The sequence below is a fragment of the Hemicordylus capensis genome, chromosome 1, assembly GCF_027244095.1.
Source record: "Hemicordylus capensis ecotype Gifberg chromosome 1, rHemCap1.1.pri, whole genome shotgun sequence".
In the NCBI taxonomy this organism is placed as follows: Eukaryota; Metazoa; Chordata; class Lepidosauria; order Squamata; family Cordylidae; genus Hemicordylus; species Hemicordylus capensis.
In genome coordinates, this window is record NC_069657.1 from 181,815,621 (window position 1) to 181,836,726 (window position 21,106).

General features: G+C 43.1%; 1 protein-coding gene across 4 annotated transcripts in view; it reads left to right on the forward strand.

The window, feature by feature from the left end:
• Positions 1 to 20,899, forward strand: part of RIF1 (replication timing regulatory factor 1) — a 62,496-nt gene extending 41,597 nt beyond the window's left edge. For 2 of the 4 annotated variants that reach the window (XM_053271539.1, XM_053271548.1), the window contains exons 26-35: positions 415 to 560; positions 2,955 to 3,044; positions 3,267 to 3,330; positions 5,611 to 8,496; positions 10,228 to 10,374; positions 10,963 to 11,040; positions 11,157 to 11,272; positions 18,307 to 18,460; positions 19,037 to 19,139; positions 19,514 to 20,899. In XM_053271539.1, the coding sequence (XP_053127514.1) occupies positions 415 to 560; positions 2,955 to 3,044; positions 3,267 to 3,330; positions 5,611 to 8,496; positions 10,228 to 10,374; positions 10,963 to 11,040; positions 11,157 to 11,272; positions 18,307 to 18,460; positions 19,037 to 19,139; positions 19,514 to 19,734 (4,005 nt within the window). In that variant the 3' untranslated portion in view covers positions 19,735 to 20,899. The remainder of the gene's footprint in view (positions 1 to 414; positions 561 to 2,954; positions 3,045 to 3,266; positions 3,331 to 5,610; positions 8,497 to 10,227; positions 10,375 to 10,962; positions 11,041 to 11,156; positions 11,273 to 18,306; positions 18,461 to 19,036; positions 19,140 to 19,513) is intronic. The other 2 variants (XM_053271556.1, XM_053271565.1) reach the window with 1 other exon arrangement.
• Positions 20,900 to 21,106: the final 207 nt, after the last annotated feature.

The window sequence follows — 21,106 nt, forward strand, 5'->3', positions numbered from 1 at the left end:
AACTACAATTGACTTTAGGCATGATCCTACTTTTGTGTCCCATACTATATACAAGCAAAATCTACTTTGCTCACAAGGAGGAGAAAAACCTTTATTTTAATGGCAAGTCCTTGTGCCTTTATATAGCTTATGATTCTATGTTAATTTTATTCATACAAGGACTATTTTTGTGGAGAGGATTTGGATGTTTGACCACCCCACCTGTGACCCAGGAACAGCTACACATAGAGAGTTAAGAGGTGCAAGGACCAGACCATGATTTTAGTATGGTCACAGCAAACTAGAGCTCAGAAAAACTTGATTATATAGCCCTGTTACATGGTGTGTAACTCTTCTTAATACTGTGTCTGCAGGGCTAGCATATAAGCAGCAATTGTCTAACCTCTTTATTTTTTTACTTTCCCCACACAATAGATGAAGCTAGAATTCCCATTGTCAAAAACAAATAGAAAAGAAATGCTTTTAGAAGAGGAAAATACTCTTGACTTCGTGTTTATTCCTCCAGAAACAAAAGAGAGAGTATTGACAGAGCACCAAAAAGAAGTTTTTAGAACAAAAAGGTTTGTTACTTTGCATTAGTGCCATGGACTATTCTGTTTGCTTTCTGGGCTTAATAGATGGAGAATGCACACTTCCTGTGTTACCTTGCTTGTGGTTTTCAGGGGCAAGCCTGGTGCTTTTTGTGTTTGTTTTTTTGGGGGGGTGGAGCGGGGGCGTTGCTAAGTGATGGCAGAAGCAGACATTGTGCAGAGCAGGGGTTTGTCTTTCTCACCACCTGTAGTGATCAGTCACTGACCAGCCCCTCCTCTCTCCTAAAGAGTTAACCAGAAGTGAACCCTGTCCTGACTGACAGGTTGGTGAACACTAGGGATCAGCCAATCCGCACACCAGGTGGGTGGGACCTAGAGAGTCATGAGGAGGAAGAGAAGGTTTCTTAGTGAGAAAGAAGCAGGTTGGGGGTGAGGGCAGAATGTGTGGCCATGGAGGATGACTGCGGAAAGAAGTGCAGATCCTTGAGAGACAGGATTGCAGGAAGTCTCGACAGATGTGTGAGTTTTCAGGGGATTCAGCCTAGGCAACAGTTTGTTAGATTTTTGTATTAGAAATTTATATTTCTTTTGTGTGCTTTGGTAAATCCCTGATACTGTTCTAGGATGGTCTGTCTGTAAGCTGTTAAAGGTGCTTTTGTATTGACCTACATCCATCTTGTTTGCAACTGGCTAAGCATTATTTTTAAAGTGTGCTGCCCCAAAATAATCTGGGGTGCTTTTTGAAGTGTTCTTGTAACATACTGAGTATTTTTACCTGCAACTAAAAGCTGAGAGAGCCTCAGACCGAAGCAGCCTGTAGCGTTTGAATAAAGTGTCTTATTTTTGTTCTTTGCAATCTCTGAATGGATTTTTGACTCGGGGAAAGTGGGGGCTGAAAAGCGTTTCTCTAGTGCAACACGCCTCGTACGTTCAGCCAACTACCAGTTTTCTCACCACATGTAAGCTTGCACATGGAAGATTTTTGTATACTTTTCCAAAAAGGAGAACGCAAAAGGAGAACGTTTTCCCTGGGATTTCCACCCAAGCCCAGGGGTGGAAGGATTTAAGCTCTTGTTGATAAGTGGGTAGTGGTGGCAGCCTTAGAACCTACCAAGATTACAGGAGAGTCTTGGGAGAAGCCTTTGCTCGTCAAGCATAGAGGGGACGCTTCAGCATTTTCCTCCACCCCCCTCATGTGGGCTTGCTCTGAGACAAAGGTTTTGTAATCTGCTGCACCACCCCACCTATGGATTTGTAGAAACTTCCTAGTTGGTCCGATTGTGTCTGCTTAGCCGTATTCTGTAACCAGTAAATGAGCTCATTGTGCAGGTTTTTCTGGGTTGAATGGTCCCTCCTTTGGCCTTAAGAGCTAACACTGTTGCTGCAGAAACTTTTGTAGGAGACAAATATCTTAAATCTTGTGCATGATCTATGCAAAGGTGAAACATGGCTGCCTAAAAATACGTAAAATTCCTTTGTTTGTTTTTGGCTTCTGAGTAAGGGCAGCAGGTCCTTTGTGTGGAAAACCCTGCAGGGCAGGCATGTATGTGTTCTCTCTCCCGGTCTTGCAGCAAGGGGGCATGTAGGCACCTCTTTTCCAATCCTGCAGTATTCCTAGCAAAGTGGTATCCCAAGGTTGAGGAGAAACGAGATGTTGCTGACTGCAATGCTTTGCAACAGGAAGAACAACCCTAGCACCCAAGCTTGCAGTTCCTGTGTGCATTTGTGTGTGCCCCCTTTTTATGCCAGTTGTGATTTGATAGCAGGACTCTGTCCCTGTCTCCCTTCCCTCTCTGTGTGTTTCTAAAGTAAAGTGCCATCGAGTTGGTGTCAACTCCTGACGACCACAGAATCATGTGGTTTTATTTGGTAGAATACAGGAGGGGTTTATCATTGCCATCTCCCGCGCAGTATGAGATGATGCCTTTCAGCACCTTGCTGTAGCGCTGCTGCCTGATATAGGAGTTTCCCATATTCTGGGAAACACACCAGCAGGGATTCAAACAAAGTCTCCTACTCTCTAGGCAGGTTACTTCCCAGGCTTAATGGTTCACTGGCTATCAGAGAACTTGCTTTGTTTGGAATAATAACAGAAGTATGACACAAAATACATTCTGATGTAGGACTCTCTTCCTGAAGAATTGGGGAGGCTTTCAAGGAAGGTTTGTGTGGGATTTGATTCCTGCAATGCGCTTGTGTTACTTGTGTTGTCTATTTGTTAGAATGTCAGTGGATTGCCATATGCCAGTAGAAAACACTAACTACTCTTCTAAAGCCATTTTTGCTAGGGAGAGGGAAACTTTTCTAGTGGCCATTCTGGTTCTGAAAGTTGGGCAGTTTTCAGCTTATATGCTTAAAAACTGACTTGCGTTGCACAGCCTTTGGGTTACACATGATCTTATTGTTGATCTGTTTTTGTTGCAGAGTTGACATTCCTACAATGTACAATAATTTGGATGCATCCCAAGATGCAACTTTATTTTGCCAGTATACACAAAGCCAGGAAGATTCTGTGTAAGTATAAGATGTCTCTTAACTTTTTGCAGAGTTTTGCCCCATTGTTAGAAGCTTCTTCTGCTTGCATAAGGATTCCTTCTGCAAGTGGAAAGGTTCCTTGTTTAATTACAGTTCTCCTCCTGCTTGGAGAAGCAGCAACTATGGTACAACCCAGAGCCTTGAAACGTAAGGCTTTTGAATTTCCAGTGCAGCTAAAATAAGGAGTTTTTATTATTTTAGGGAAAAACCAACACTAACCATGAAGGAAGAGGACGGGAAGGAAGAGAACAAAATAATATCCCAGGTATAGTCTTATCTTGACTTATATATCAGAATGGTGGTATTAAATTTTTCTTAATAAAGAACTTCTAGGAAAAGGGGTGTAGACTATTCTACTAAAGTAAAGCACATGCAACTGTTGGCACTCTTGCCTAATGTCCAACTAACTGGCACAAAGCTTGCCTGCTAACATCAAAATAAGTTGATAAGTTGGCGATGCTACGTGCATATTGGCTTTAAGCAATTGTTCCACCATGACCTCATTATTTCACAAAAATACCAGATGTTACAAGTTAAAACAAAATGAGTTGCAATACAAAAACACCATCAGTTGCTCACCAAACCAAGTATCACGGCAGTGCTTAAATTCCTCTCTCTCAAGATAAGCAGTAGGCAGGGAAGAAAGGGAGCCATATATCAGCTGCAGCCAATTACCAATTAAGGTGGGGAAGACAAGAGGGAGGATCACATACAAGCTACAAGAAGGAACCCTCCTTGGAGAGGAGAGCTGGTCTTGTGGTAGCAAGCATGACTTGTCCCCCTAGCTAAGCAGGGTCTGCCCTGGTTGCTTATGAATGGGAGACTAGAAGTGGGAGCACTGCAAGATATTCCCCTCAGGGGATGGAGCTGCTCTGGGAAGAGCAGAAGGTTTCAAGTTCCCTCCCTGGCTTCTCCAAGATAGGGCTGCAAGAGATTCCTGCCTGCAACCTTGGAGAAGCTGCTGCCAGTCTGTGAAGACAATACTGAGCTAGATAGACCAGTGGTCTGACTCGGTATATGGCAGCTTCCTATGTTCCAAGACTAATCCATTGCGTAGCTGAAACCATCTCCACAACATTAATATCTGGTTTTAATTTATCTAGATACATTGTATCCTTAATTTTATGCTTCTGCTAATTTCTTTCACCATGAATACAGTTATCTTAGTTCACACTACTCGTCCAGCCTGCCCCTCCTTCATCTTTAAATTCACACTTACAATACAATCAAGAGTTAACCAACTGTTTAAACTACACACCAATAACATCATGCTAAGTCGTGGTCTATACATTTGAAGGAGGGGCATGCTGGATGAGTGGTGGGAACCAAGATAACTGTATTGACAGTGGAAAGAAATTTGCAGAAGCATAAAATTAAGGAGATGGTGTGTGTGTGTGTGTGTGTGTGTGTGTGTGTGTGTGTGTGTGTAGATAAATTAAAACCAGATATTAAAGTTGAGAAGATGGTTTCAGCTATGCAGTGGATTAGTCTTTGAAGGGTTAACTGTTCCTTCTTGCAGCTTGTATGTGATCCTCCCTCTTTTTGTCCCCACCTTAACTGGTAATTGCTAATTGGTTGCCGCTGGTATATTGCTCCCTTTCTTCCCTGCCTACTGCTTATCTTGAGAGGAATTGTAGCACTGCTGTGACATTTGGTTTGGTAAGCAATGGATGATGGTGTTCTTGGATTGAAACTGGCTTTGTGTTAACTTGAAACATCGGGTATTCTATATTTGCATAATAAAGAGGACTTGGCGGAAGAATTGCTAACATCAAATGTTGAAAATGTGCGTGGGCTATTTTTTGTCCTCTGTATCTTAATCAAGGCAAGCTCCTGCCAGTGGTCCCTCTAATTTTTGTATTTCTGTACGGAATGAGTTTTGTTCTGGGCGGCAGTATCAAGGCAGTGTGTGCGCACCTGCATTCAGAATGGGGCCTTCCTGATTCAACCTGAGCGGGAACTAAAATGAACTGAGCGGACATCCAAAAAACTTGTGAGTGTGCGTGCTTTGCGCCTATTGCGTCCTTTGCGTACATAGCAGCAGTTTGGGCATTGGCTTAGCACAGAGAGGAGCTCTGTTCGGGAGCTCCTCTCTTCTTCGCAAAAAATGGATTTTTGATCGCCCGACTGTCGCGGGCTGCTTTGGGTAAGGAAGTCTCGGCCAGCTGGGAGGGTGTGGGGGGGGGGAGGCCAGAGGAAGTGGGGCGGGGGGGGGGGAAACTCTCCCCTACTAGCGCCCGTTATCACAACGGGCCTGAAAACACTAGTTTAAGAATAAGCTAGGAATTGTAATAAAATAGTATGTCCACAGTTCTGTTAAAATATTTGAATATCTGTTCCAGGAAGCTTAGGATGTCTTCTCACTAAGATATAGGTATATGGGTGCATGCTACAGTCTGAGTTTGATTAGTGCCTGGTTGGTCGACTGCCCAGGAATCCCATATATGACCTTGAGCTCTGATTGGAAGAAAGGTGGTTGTTGGCAATAAAGCAGTGTCAGCAATACAGTTACTATAATATTTGTTTGAAACTTATTTTAATGCAGGATGAAAAAGTGACTGGTGACTTAGTGGGTGCCCCCCCTAAAGTTACTGAAAACTGCAAGTCAGATTTACTTCTGGAGAAAACTCAGCTTGCCAGTACTGGACAGCTTCATACCCTTGGGGAAGAGAGTCCAGATTCCAGCTGTGAGGATTCAGAAATGTGTGCTTCTAAAACAGCTCCAGGGGAAATGTCAGTATTGGACAAATCTCTAAATGAAAGCACCTCAAATGTCAGTAGCAGCAGTTCTGCTTCTAGCGATATCATTTCAGGAACCCCGCAGCCTGTGAGCAGAAGGCAGTCCTTCATAACGTTGGAAAAGTTTGATAATTCAGAGAACAGACCTTTCAGTCCTTCAACTTTCAATAATGTGCTGGGAACATCTGGAAGCATCTCTTTGCTAGCTAAACAGGAGAGCATGATTGCCTCAGATACCTCTTTCAGAGAAAAGTCAAATGTGGTGGATAATAGTGCCCCCATACCCAAAATGGATACAGTTGTAACTAGGACTAAGAGGCCATGCCTAGAAAGCACAGATGCACTAGAGACACATTCTGAAGTCAAAAAAGCAAAAGATGACAAAGCTAATTCAAAACTGCGATCTGAGAGCACACCTGGAGTAAAGAGGTCAGGTCTCAGGCAAAGTAAAACGGAGCTTTCAGAAGATAAAAAGCCAAAGCTAATACACTCAGATCAGGAAGAACCTATGCAAGTATCTCCTGGTAAACTTGTGGAAGCTGGACACAAGTTACTTGGTGAAACACAAGAAGCAAAAGGTTTGCTAGACATACCACCTCAAGCTTCAGATTTGAATGTGATTGGAAGTACAGAAAATAAACAAATTCTGGACAATGTTTCAGATACTAAAGCAGGGTCAAACTTAGATTCCAAAGAAAATACACCCCCAGAGGCTGCTGTATCAGGAGATGCAATACCTAATGTTGGTCAAACATCACCTAATCAAAAGATATTGAGGCGTTCCCTAAGGCGAAAGTCAGAAACTACAGAAGGACTGACAGATAGTCAAGACAAAGAGAACAGCCAACAAAAGAAAGATAGGCATAAAGATGCTGAAAAGCTGCTGCCAAGGAAGGTTTCACAAGGTAAAGAAGATGCCCCACAGAAACAGAAATCTTTTTCTGAAAAAACTATAGTTACACAAAGTGTAAATAAAAAAGATAGTACTGTACATGGGAATAATACTGACTGCATAGGATCCAAAAAATCTCATGCTTCAAGGAGTCTCCAAGAGGAGACTAGCACAAGTACTAAAAAATCTGAAGGCAGTTGTGTTTCTGACACGGACGATGTGCAAGATCTTGGTCCAGATACAACTGTTGAGAAATCAAAGGGGTTTCCACGCTATCATACGAGAAGAAGCACTCAAGGCTTGCTTTCCAGTATAGAAAACTCAGAGTCTGATAGTTCTGAGACAAAAGAAGAAGGAACCAAGAGGAAAAAATTGGGGCGGTGGAAAAATAAATGTAATTCCCTTGAAAGCCAGGTGAAGGAAGAGCTGGAAAGCCAAAACCAAAAGCTGCTTTCACAAGAAAAGCTGGAATTCACAACTGAAATCCAGGCCACCTCAGTAGAAAATAAAGATGCAATACATTCTGAGGGGTGCATGGAAATAGCTTTGACTGGTAACAGTGAAAAGGGAGAGAATTCCCCCATACTGAGTGACTGTTCAGGTCTGGAAGGTGTGGTCAGTCCACAGTGTAGAGACAACTTGGATGCAGAGAAGACTGCTGCCAAAATGGTGACAAAGCCCACTCTGGAGCCTGTATTAAAAACAAGGCAGTCAACTAAAATGCTCGATAATGATTCTGTGTTACACAGTGATACAAACTGTCCTGCTGAGACTTTAAGCATTGATGGCTATACTACTGCTCTCAGCACTTTTTCGTCATTTGAGAAATCTTCGGAGACCTCTGAATGCCTTCATAAAAGAAGCAAGCGGACAAGAAAATCAAAGAGTTGTGATTGCTGTGGTGAAAAGTCATCTGTGCAGCTGGAAAAGTTGCCCACTGAACTAAAAAAAGTAGATAGCTCAGAACCAAAGTTAAAAGAGCCTAAAAAGATACTTAGTAAATCAACAGAGACTTCATCATGCATTCCTGTTGCAGAAGACTCCCGCTCTGCAGAAACGCTCAACACAGACCCTTCTGCCACAAGCACTCCAGTGCTTTCTGCTAGGGAGTTTGTTGACTTGAAAGATTCAAGTACAGGTACTGAATCGGAAGAGGGTTTACCAGGAAATGATGATCAAAAAGATGAACACACAAAATTGTTGTGTGTCAAGAGTGCAAATTGCCAACTGAGTTCAGAAATGCCGAGTTGTGTCCAATTGGCCAGAGTAACTTCGGGGCTGGACTCTGATCCAAAAGAATCAATCATTCAGAATCTTCCTTCAGAAGTCAACACAGAGCCAGCTGCTATAAAAAAAGATGTTGACTGTTTTGATGAAGTAGAAGAGAGCCCTAATGCAGAGACGTGTGGTGAGCAGCTTGAGGAGGCAACGGCCCGTGAACCAGTAGCTGACATGGTTGAGAGTGACATGAAAGCGACTGTAGTACCTTCTGTGGCAGAGATACCAGAGCCTCAAGAAGAATTGGGTGAGGAAGAAAGTACAGAAATGGATGTGGCAGCTATGCCAGTGGCACCTGGAACTCCCACCTTGGTGAAAGATGATGGGAAGGGAAGTTGTAATGTCGATTCTCCTCTGAAGTTGAAAGAACTTGATACTCTGTCTTTGGCTAAGATGAGTGAAAGCCCTAATGGAGTACAGGCACGCTGCATATGGTCTCCAGCAGCATCTCCATCTACCAGTATTTTAAAGAGAGGTATAAAAAGACCACAAGAGGAGGAGTCGCCATCACCAGCAAACAAGGTATTTTAAAGCAGTATTTGCAGCTGCATATGAATATCTCCATATTGTCTAAACTTTGGCCTTACAAGAGCTGAAACCCTCTTGGTATCTTGCTTTGTTTATTGGCGTGACCTACTCATGTTGACAACGTATTTTAATTATCTAGGAGCTCAAGCCTCAGCCGCAGAAACATCTGTCAGTAGTATAACTTTAAATGCAGAATTATCACTTCCTGTAGCTGAGATTCCCTAATAACCAGTTCATAGACATTTTCCTTATTTTAGGAAATATATTGCCCATACATGAAGCAGCAGGCTGGCTGAAATAAGTCCCATAGGGCTTGTTTAACACATTTTCCACAATCCAGTACAGAGGTTAAATATTAGGGAGAGCTTAACTGTGCACAGCTATTAGGTGCAAAGCATAGCTTTGGATTATTTTTCAAGTCGCAAGCAGGTCAAAGCTGTCTGAAACTTCAACGCTGCTTCAGATCAGCTGCCAAAAGGAATATAGGATACAAGTAGCAGGGGTAAATATTTATTTATTTTTTATTTAACATAATCTTATACCACCCAAAACTTACGTCTCTGGCGTAATATCCACTCCTGAACTCTCTGGCACTCTTTAGAGGGCTTCAGCTAGAAATTTGAATAGGGCAGCCTCCTACAAGGGACCTTTTGAGGACAGATTTTTCTCCTTGAGTTAGAGGGTGCTTTCAAGGGTGAGAAAGAAGAGGGAGCACCCCCACCACCCCCACCATGGAAGACACACTGACCGTCACAGTCCCCCTTTCAACGCCTCCTGACTTCCAGAATACAGCTCTTCAAAAGCACCATTGGAACCACCAAAGAGAGATTTGCTTGAAGTAATGCTGAATGCATTACTTGAGCACTTTCCTTTCCAGGGCTCAATAGTAGTCATGGCACTGACTACCTGAATTGCAATAGCAGCATGGGCCTATGGCGATAATATTTCACATGCTCATGCCCATTAGAGCTGCTCTCACAAATGAGGAAGAGTCAGTATATGATTTGCTTAAGTATCAGATATGGGTATGATAAGCCACTCCCTGATATTGGACACATCTGGTTTTCAAAATTCAGAGAGAAAATTGCAATCTGGAACCAAGCAGCTTATGAGGCTACTTATGGAGCAAATAATGGTAGCCATCAAAGGCTAGTAGAGATCCTCTGTTACTCTTAAGTCTCTCTCACATAAATCCCAAGTATAAGCCAAACATGCACGGCACATAAGAATGACTACAATCAAGAGGCATGCTTTTTAGGTCCATGTACAGAAAAAATATTTGCTTTGGAGATTTGGGGTGTGTGTGTATACATGTAGGCACACATGCTTGTCTGCTCACTTTGGCTGCACATTATGCTTTGCTCGGCCCATTTCAGAGGGTCTCTCTACAATTTGGGGAAAACAATAGCATTTTTTCTTTAAATCATGAAACACTTTGAGAACCCTCAGTGTGTCATATGTCGAAATCCCTTGTACTGACTTAATATTGCTTTGATTCTTTCAAAATCAATGTTTCATTCCTGTTTGAAACAAGATGAACATATTAACTGTCTTTTCTAATTGCGTTTTTGCTCTTACACAAAAAAAATAAGCACATTGAAAATAGGCACGACTAAGGGTCATGTAGGTAATTGCTAGTACTCATCTATAGCTCTCTTGTCCTAATGAACTTATATTATTGTGGCACTTCATTGGTTTCAATGGTACCCTGTTAAATCTCTACAGAGTCGTCGTGTTTCCTTTGCCAATCCAATCTACCAGGAAGAATTGGCAGATGACATTGACAGGCGAAGTCCTGTGGTTAGACCTCATCCTTCTAACGGGTCTCCATCTCCCCGGAGTATTAAACCTTTGTCTAACAACCAGGCCAAGGTAATACCTGCCTTCTGTTAAAGAGCTGCTTTGAAGTATTTTTCCTTAGAAAACAATATCTTTAATTCAATAACTGGAGGAACCTTTTAAAAAATTCATTGGAGCAAGCAAAGACTGGGATCCAAAGATCCCCATGTAGATGTAGAAGTTCCCTGTTCACACTGGGACACTGCTGTGACCCCCTTGTACCCCTAAAAAAAGCTGTTCCTGAGAGTCAGCAGGCCTTCCAAATAAGTAAGAAATGCAGGGACAAGGGGGAATGGCACCCCCTCCTAGAGCACATGCCGAAGTCTTTTCTACTTTTTCACTGAGATCTCTGAATGCAAATTCATCCGATTAATTTAAATTGTTGGTTGTAAGGTAGTGTGCCACCCCCACCCCCTTTTTAAAGACCTAGTTGGCCTAGCTAGCTTATGAAAGAAATACTGGCAGCCTCTGGTACCGTGCCCCATTCTATGAAACTAGCTGTTGTTGTCTTTCTAAAATGAGATACCTGACTTTAGGCATAGGATTTTAATAAGATTAGCCATAGGGTATTAGTTGATTCCTATTATCCTGAGAGAGCTTTTTTCCTCTTTCCTTATCCAGCTTATTACCACTCCAACCAAAGGATCTCTGTCCCCAGGATCTCGTAGCCATAAATATAAGAGCTCAAAGAAGTGTTTAGTAAGATTTGCTTCAGTTTTATGTACCTCTTCTCTATTTGCTTCGTTTTATGTACTTTTTCTCCTAGATTCAGCTCATAAAGTTAATTGAGTTAATGATTTTATATATTGTTTAAGATAACTGAAATGGTCAAAGAACCACTACCAGCTCCTACAGAAAGCATATATCCTGCATTGGTGGGCTGTAAGGCACCTGTTGACACAATTTTGCCTCAAATTACATCAAATATTTGGTAAGTGGCATGTTACTTTTTAGCATTGGTCTTCTGTTAAAAACTGTTTGATAGACTTGGCTAATCTGTATAGGCGGCTCAGGGTGTATAGTAGAGGTGCACTCATATCTATAGGTAAGTTGTGGTCTCAGGCTACAAAAGAAACAACCAGATTATTGTAAAATAGTCACAGGAAAACTCTAGGGTACTGTGTATCTATGCTCATTGTAGATGGAGTATTCTTGGATTCTATATGTGATTAAGTTCCCTAAGAGAATGAGATGGTGATGTCTTGAAGCCCTGTTCAGTGCTCTTAGCACAATGTTCATTTTATAAAGAGAAGTATGTTCTCCATGCTTGCTTTTTTTTCAGCAGTGTTACATTTCTGGAATCTCTTCCTTCTGCAGTGGGAAGCAAATGCCTCTAAGAGCTGAGAAAGTTCCACTCTGCCATCCCAGAACAAAAAACTAATATCCTAGCATGAAAGGATTAATTAAGATAATAGATCCAAGAGCTCAACAGATATTTTGAAGTTCAGCCAGGCTTCATATACATAGGGAATATGTGAAGAGAGGCAGGCCTTCTCTGCTACTGGAGGAAGACATCTCCTGTGGGGTTATCCTTCCCATGTACTCCAGAGGCAGGACTATGCTAGTTAGTTGAAAGGTTTAAAAGCCTGAGAAGGATAGCCCAACCCAGTTTCTGCAGTCTTGTGTCCTAGGGATGTGCCTGAAGGTGCTTTTGACGCCAGTGGGGGTAGTTCTTTAAGGGCGAGGGAGGGTGCACTCATCCCTCCCGCCGCATTTCCCCCACCAGCACTCCATTATTTCCAAGCCCCTTGGGGCGGCAGCGTTCCTCCCTGCCTCCCCATTGCCCTCATTGGCCGGAAGTAGCGATCACGCATTCTACTTCTGGCCGATGAGGACAACAGGGCAGCAGGGAAGAACGCTGCCGCCCCGAGGGGCTTGGAAATAACGGAGCGCCGGCGGGAGAAATGCGGCGGGAGGGGTGAGTGCACTGTCACCTGTACTACCTAGCCTCGATAGATCTCATGGAGTCATACCTGCCCTTTCCCATCCACCTGCAAGCTGTACCTTGCTTTGTTTTTTTAAATTACGGAGGAACCCATTATCAGTACAAGGCCCTTCCACTTGTCCTGTTATTGGTGCCAAGGGTCTTCACAAAGATTCTGGTGCCTTTGTTAGCCTATCTGAGGCTAAAGGGGGCCAGGATCCTTGCCTACCTAGATAATCTCCTTACAGGGACATAGGTCAATTCAAACACTGACGCAACATGGCTTCCTCATCAACTTGACCAAGAGCCATCTCATCCCCACCCAGAGGATCCAGCACCTGGGAGTCATAATAGACACTGTTATGGACAAATTCATTCTCCCCACAGAACATGAACAGAATCTTGGACATTATACAGTAGACTCTACTAGACAAAAGTGTGCCCCTGTTATCTCTGGCTCAGCTACTGGGCCTTATGGTGATGTCCCTAAATGCAGTACATTGGACCCGATTTCACCTAAGGCCCTTCCAGTGGTTTCTCCTTCCATATCAAGAAGCCATTGCACAAAAACGTCATTTGAAAGCGCACATCTGGATCGAGATCCGTCGACAGCCATAAGAATGGGTTCTGCGCCTGCGCAGGAATCCTCGCGGTAGCCATGCCTCAGCTTGTCGAGGCGTCCAAGCCCCGCCCACACGCAGCGCATGCTATTTAAGAGCGGGGCTGGGTGCCATGTTCCTCAGTTCTTTTTCCGACCGCCTTAGCCACGGATGCCAGTCTCATGGGTTGGGGAGTGCATTGTCTCCACCACTCAGCAGAAGGCAGATGATCAGAACAGGAACACATACACAGTATCAACTGGCTGGAATTGAGGGTGATTCGCATGACTTTGTTAGCCTTCAAGCAAATAATCAGTCACAAACACGTACTCATTCGGATGGACAATGTCACCACAAAAGCCCATGTAAACAGATGCAAGGGGTGGGGGGGGAGGTCCCAATCTTTACTACAGGAAGCCACTCTCCTTCTCCAGTGGGCAGAATTGAATCTGTCCTCCCTGTGGGCGCAACACGTCAAGAGGACTCTCAACTCCCAAGCGATTGGTTCAGCTGACAAGACATCGATCCAGCAGAGTGGAGCCTGAGTCCCCGGGTCTTCTTCATGATCTCGGAACATTTCAGTCACCCACAGGTGGATCTTTTTTCCTCCCTGAGCAATTCCAGACAGATTTTTTTAAAAAACAGATTCTAACAGATTCCCCTGTCAGGGAGCGGAGATGGTTCACGCTCTATAAAGCCCATGGTCTCCAACTCTGCTTTATGCCTTCCTTCCAGTACCAGTGACAAGTTGGTCCCCACGCAAGGTGCACCTGAACAGAGCACAAGTGTTTCTCATGGCTCTGTATTGGCCCAGGCGGGTTTGGTTTCCAGAGGATCTGCACTTAGCCATAAAGGACCCCTTGTTTCTATCAGTAATCCCAGCTCTGCTCCAACAAGGTCCTAACCTACACTATGACCCAGCTTGGTTAAAGTTAGCCACCTGGAGACTGAGTAGGACCCCTGAAGCCTCTGTGGTTATTCACCTAAGGTGCTTAACACAATCTTAACATCATGATGGCAATTCACAAGTTGTATCTATTACTTCACTTGTAGCGTTTTCTTGCTTTGGTGCACTAGGCATCAAATTCAAAAGCATGAATGCAGGATCAAAGAGCTCCTAGTTTTCCTTCAGGAGGAGCTAGACAGAAAGCCAGTACCCTAAAGAGGCAAGCAGCAGCTTTAATTAGTGTTTTATCCATACAAAAGAAAAAGAACCTATCCAACCACCCTCTCAGAGGGGCCGCTCTGCTCTCTCTCCACCTACCATACATCAATTTCCAACTTGGAATCTGCATATGGTGCTAAATGCATTGCAGGCTCCTCTGTTTGAACCCCTATGTTCGATTCCCCTTAGGTTGCCGTCCTTTAAATCAGCCTTCTTAATCACTCACATTGGCTAGAAGAGTATTAGAATTACAGGCCCTATCTATTAGCAAATATTTATGTTCTTTCTCAGGCTTCCATTTGACTCATTACAGACCCCTTCTTCATCCCCAAGATTTCATCTGTCTTCCATCATTCACAGGACTAGGGGTGTGCATTTTGGAATTTTCTCGTTTCAATTCAGATCCAAATTGAAACACCCCAATTTTGTTTTGTACCAAATTTTCGGAATCACCCCTGGTTCGTTTTGTAGCTGAATTTTCCAAATTTGAATAGATTCCAATTTTTAAAAAGGGTCCCAGGGCAAAAAGAGTGTGTGGGGGGGTAGTGCCCAATGGATGGAAGCTACCACCCAAATTTCAAAGGAACTGGGCAAAGGACTGATTTTTTGTGAATTTCAGAAGTTTACGCATCTTCAAGAATTTTCCCATAGGGAATAATGGGGATTCCAGCATATGTATCGCTTCACGTCGAAGGGAAGGGGATGTCCCAGAGTGGAGTGTAGTAGGTGGTAGTGCCTAATGGGGGCAAGGAAGCTACCAGAATTATTTCAAAGGAATTGGGCAAAGGGCTGATTTTTTTGGTGATTTGTTGAAGTTTACGCGCCTTTAAGATTTCTCCCATAGGGAATAATGGAGGTTTCGGCAGCCCCATAATTCCACTTGGGGGGCACTGGGGTGGCCCAGAGTAAGTGGTGGTGTAGTACACATAGGGTGCCAACCACCCCCATACCCACAAGCCCGTGGGGTACTGGGTTTTGTTGTTTCTGAGGTGTTCAGTGTAGATTCTCTGGTAGCATGAGATTTTCAGTGAAAAACAAGAATCCACTCTCGTATGCTAGCAGAAAATTTATACTCAAAACACCTCAGAAACAACAGAACCCAACACCCCATAGGTTAGCAACCCATGGGGGTGGTTGGCACCCTATGTACACTACACTACCACTTGCTCTGGGCCACCCCGGTACCCCCAAGTGGAGTTATGGGGCTGCTGAAACCTCCATTATTCCCTATGGGGAGAAATCTTAAAGACGAGTAAACTTCAACAAATCACAAATAACCAGCCCTTTGCTCAATTCCTTTAGAATCTGGGTGGTGGCAGCCTGGCAGGCACCCATTGGGGCACTACCACTCAACCCACTCTTCTGCCCCTGAATCCATTCCCAGGCTGGCATGCAGTAGCCATGGCAGGCTGGGCGCAGGCTGGGCTCAGGCTGGCAACAAGGCAGGCATAGGCAATGGCATGGCATCATGGCAACTTGAGGCATGCAATGCTGCAAACTAGTTCTCTCCCTCTCTCTTCAATGAGGCAGAGAGGCAGAATGGCGACTTGCTGAATGAATTGAAAACCCCTCCTTGAACTCCCCCCCCCCAATCCTTGCCCCTTCTTCAACCTGTCCTCTGGCCAATGTGGGGTCAGTAAAGAGTGGCAAGAGGCAAAAGAGCCAATGGGGAACAAGGAGGGAATCAGCCCATGCTTTACGTCACCGATTGGAAGAGTGGGAAATTCAAAGAGATGTCAAACACAAAATGGAGACTGGCTCAGAGATCGCCACAAAATGGAGGTCCAAAAAACCAAAATGTTTTGTAGCCAAAACAGGGACGTTTCATTTTGTATACAAAACTTTCGGATCTTGTAAATGGGTGTTTTGTTTTGTCTACAAAAAACCCGAAACAGATTGTTTTGGGTACAAATCCAAAACGTATCACACATGTATCCAAAACATGTATCCAAAATGTATCCAAAACATTTCACACATCCCTACACAGGACATCATATTGCCTTCATTCTGCCCGAATCCAGTCCACCACTTGGAGAAGGCCTGGTACAAACTAGATGTTCATGGGTGTTTAAAGACTTACTTCAAATGCACAGACTCCTTCTGTTCCACACATTTGCTCTTTGCGTCATACCTGACCCATCCACTTCCATGGGTCAGATGATAGCAGCAGCCATCATAGCCAGGTGGATCAAGGTATGTATTGCCTTAGCCTACGAAATACAGCATGTGAAATTGCCATCCGGTGTTGCTGCCATTCGACCAGAGTGGCAGCAGAGTCTTCCAACAATTACACATTTCGGAAATGTGTAAGGCAGAAACATGGGTATCTGCCTCAACATTCACAAAACATTGCAAGTTAGATTTTTTTCAGATCTGCTACCACATCCTTCAGCAGAAGGGTATTACAGCAGATTTTTCCTTCTCAGTAGACTGGCATGTCCCACCCAAGTTTCTTAAGCTATGGCAATTGCCACAGGAGAGCTCCTCCTCCTCCTCCAGCAGAGAAAGGAGCTTTGGTTACTTACCATGAAGGCTGCTTCTTGCTGCCAGAATGGAAGAGATCGCAACCCACCCTGTCGTCTTACCCAAACTGCTGAGGACACAATATATTCATTTCCACATGTATGTTACTCCTCCTCCTCTTGGCTGTCTTTCTGCTAGTAACTGACTTGGACGTTAGAAACTGGGTTGGGCTGTTTTTCCCAGTGTCTTAAAGCTTTCAGTTCATAAGCATAGTCCTGCCTCCGGAGCACATGGGAAGGAGAATAGATCGATTGAATGATTGATTGTTGAATTTATCTACCACCTTTCATTAAAACAATCCCAAGGTGGTTCACACATAAAAATTAAAACAAAACTATAAAAATACACAGTTAAAATATTAAGCTAAAATATAAAAACACGAATCTGACTAAAAAGATTTAAAATAGAAGCATAAAATAACCATTCATATGGATATGGTAAGTAACTAGTGGTCCTATTTCAGCCTCTCTATTTAGACCGGACACTCCAAAAATTTTGGCATGGGAGAATTAAACTGAAGTGAATGTGGGCATTTGCTATTTTATATAACTTATTCTACTTGGTGGAAGACTCCTTTATGGAAGATCTGGGGTGGAGTGGGGGCGGGACTGCTTTAGGATGCAAACTTGAAACAAAGATCTCACCCATGTCTGCAAAACGTTATGTAATCCATCAGCCAGGCCCATGACCACCCACTAGAGGTGGGAAATAGGTGATAGCACTGTTTCATTTACATCTCTTTGTGGTGTTGCTTCTTCTTTATCTCTACCCCAAAACGATTAGCATAGATTTGCAGTCATAGGAAACTGCCATATACAGAGTCAGACCATTGGTCTATCTAGCTCAGTATTGTCTTCCCAGACTGGCAGCGGCTTCTCCAAGGTTGCAGGCAGGAATCTCTCTCAGTCCTATCTTGGAGATGCTGCCAGGGAGGGAACTTGAAACCTTCTGCTCTTCCCAGAGCAGCTTCATCCCTTGAGGGGAATATCTTGCAGTGTCAAGTTTCTTGCAGCATCTTGCAAGTCTCTTGCAATATCTTGCAGTGTCAAGTCTCCCATTCAGATGCAACCAGGGCAGACCCTGCTTAGCTATGGGGACAAGTCATGCTTGCTACCACAAGACCAGCTCTCCTCCTAATTTTTTTCATTTTTGCACAGAGGAAAGGGTTAGGGTCAGGGTGACAAATGGTTGTATTCTCTCCATGGAGTAATCTCTGGAGGACATTCCTGCCAATATTCATCTCTATTCCTCGGATGCTGATAACATTTTGTAGTAGTTTCTGTTTTGTTTTTGTTTTTACAAGCCTTTAAAACACCATTGTCGATTTAGCCCCTGCAGGCCCAGTGGGTTCAGGATAATAAAAGCCTAACACATTGAATGCTGAAGATATTGTGATGCCATCATTAAAATGACAATTTCCATTTCTAGAGGAGTAGACTTGGTCAAAAGTCAAATAAGCATTAATCCCCCTAGATGGTACCAACCACCCCAGCTGGCTCATTCACTCAGAGCTGGAAGCAAGATTCGGCCTTAATGTGTACATAGCATCCTGTTCAAGGTAGACTTTGGATAACACATTGGCAAAAGAAATCTTAAAATGGAAAAGCAAACCTTCTTAGAAGGCAAGAGTGCTTCCTGTTCCAAAGATGAGCGTTTCTAACAAAGAAATCAAGCTCTTACTTGACTTGTGAAATACTATACAGTCAAGAGATGAGAAGAAACATAATGCTTTTCTTTCTTTGGTCTCATCTAAGGGCAAGAGGACTAGGACAACTCATTCGAGCAAAAAACATCAGGACTGTGGGTGACTTGAGTTCCCTCTCAGCAGCCGAGATCAAAACTCTTCCCATTCGTTCACCCAAGGTTTCCAACGTTAAACGAGTTCTTAAAGGATACCATGATCAACAGGTAAGACGACTTGTCCTGTAACAATAAGTAGAATCTGGTTAAATACTTACACTGGACTGCATCCTCAACAGCACTCCTGCAAGAGTGTGAGTGCAAGCTATCTTCCTGTCCCCTCCTTCTCTCTGCAGCCCCCAGTCGCCTAGAAAGCCATTCCCAAGGGTCTGTGGACCCTCTGCTGTAGTCATTGGGGCCATGTTTCCACTCTAATGGCATTTCTGGCATGTGGGGAGAACTCTGAAATAATGGCATCCCTGTGAAAGAGCATCTGTGCTTCAGAAGCATGAGGACCAGTGTGAGAACTAGCTCTATGTGCACACTGGTGTTTGGAACACACACACCAGCCATTATGGATTAAAATAATACTGCTCTTAAGAGACAAAAACCTGTTTTAAACAGTCTGTGCTGCCTCATAATATGTAACAGATTGGGATTTCCCCTATTTTCATTAGTCCTTTTTAAAAGCACATTTAAGAACTCGTATCCTACTTCATCTCCAATATCAAGGCAGCTGTTAACCAAAAAGTATATCACAGTAAAATGCAACACAATTGTATCATGTCTACCAAATTCATATAGGTAAAATCTCGAAGTTTTGAAGAAACTGCTGGTCTAGATGATACTGAGAAGTCAGTAAATGGCATTGACGAGAAGCCCTCTTCTACAAATGAAGTTTCATCAGGTTAGTATTGCCTACAAAAAATGACTCGTATTGCAGTGAAGATTCTGTGTGGGTATGGGTGTACCTAAAACTGTGTTTGTCCCGAATAAAGCTTGTTGGCTAATTTGCTTGCAGTGGGGAGGTTCCTATCATTCTGTGACAGCTGCCAGAAGCACACAAGCTCTTGTCCTCATGATTAGGATGGTTATGTATCATGCTAGTGGTGATTACTCGGTTGGGCTCTGTAGTTAATATGGTATGTAACCCCATGAGCAGGAATTGCGGGCAGAATGGCAGCAGCAATGCTTCTACCAGTAGCAAATGAACAGGGCTCTAGCTTTATTAAACTAAGATATCTCTGAAAATAACTATTGTGTGTGTATTTTTCTTCCTAGACCTGAGTGAGCCAGTTTCTTCCAATGCAGATGAGCAGTCAGCTACAGACCTTTCTGCCCAGATCAATATCCTTGCTGCTCAGATTCATTCTGAAAACCTTCACAGATATTCAGGGAGTGAACTTTTTGAAATGCAAGAGAAACTACATAGCATAACACACTGTATTATGAAAAATCTGCAGTCCCGGTGGCAGACACCACCTCGTGAAAGCATGGTTTAATCATTTGTACTTATTGAACAAAATCTTTGAGGAGTAGACTTCATGGCAAGATACTTCGTTGCCAAGTTCCTATTTTTCATTTGAGCTGAAAGCATAGAGCTATGGGGTGTTTTAAGTGAAAGGACTGTACCATCTAGAATATATCTAGAATATTTTTGTAATGTCCAGAATATTTTTAAGTTTTGTACGTTAACTGTCTAAGTTGAGAATTTATGCGGCTGTGCATTTTTCAAATTTTGTTAAAATGTAAATTAGCAAGGCTGTGAAACTTGATTTGCATAGTACCTTAACAATATATATCTTGGTTTTTCAAATGCAGAGGGGTTTTTTTATTCCAATGGAACATCCTATTTTAAAAATCCAGATTTCGCTGCTCTAAATGAAACTTGAAGTGTTAACTGGTTTACCAAAAGTCATAAGGAGCTCCCAGATGCTAGTATTTTGAAAAGCACTGGTTTTTTAGGTGGTTCTTAATAAGATGTGTGGTTGTTCCAACGGAACAAGCTCAGAATGTTTTGAGTGAGCCCAGTGCCATTTTGGAGGCGTGGTTTCCCCTTGATGACTGGTTTTGGCACCGGCTTCCAATTGGCTTGTGATCTCCTTGCTGCTTGGTTGGCTGGTTATCATATAAATCAATATGATGACAAGCCAATTGGAAACCAGTGCCAAAACCAGTCATCAAGGGGAAACCACGCCTCCAGAACGGCACTCGGCACACTCAACATTACAACTCAGAATGGGGTGGTTCCGTTCTGAATTTGAAACAGGCCTTTCATTGTGAGGGGTGTTTCAGAACGTTTTGTGTTCAAAACATTCTGCACATCCCTATTTGTTATGCAAACGTGTTATCAGGACAGAATTCTAATGTATTATTCTCAGGATCAAATTGCATGTCCTTAAAACTTCTATATGTAAAAGAGCTAGTATTTTTCCCTTGCCTGCACCTCTGGACATAAATAACTTTGTATATTATGTATAGATCTAACAATTGCAGATGTTATAAATTATGGTCTCTGTATGAAAAGCAGTGTAATCCTGGGTGGGAGAAATCCTGTTTGTATAGCACATACTGTGTTTGCTAGAATGGGCAAAGGGAACAATGGGATCAATTCTGTTAGGGAGCTGTGTATATTAATAAAATATCGAGCAGTTTCATTAGTCATCATATTTGAGTACAGCTTTTGTTGTGCCATGATGCACAGAAACTAGTGGCTTGCATGCAGGAGAACCTAATGTATTATTAGGATGGCTTTTCCATTTCATCTTTTGCTTGGTATTGAGAAAGTGGCTGGATTCAGGCATACAAGATAACCACAGTTAATCATGACTGGTGTTACATTTCCTAAGTCCAATTCATGCCAAATACGTTCAG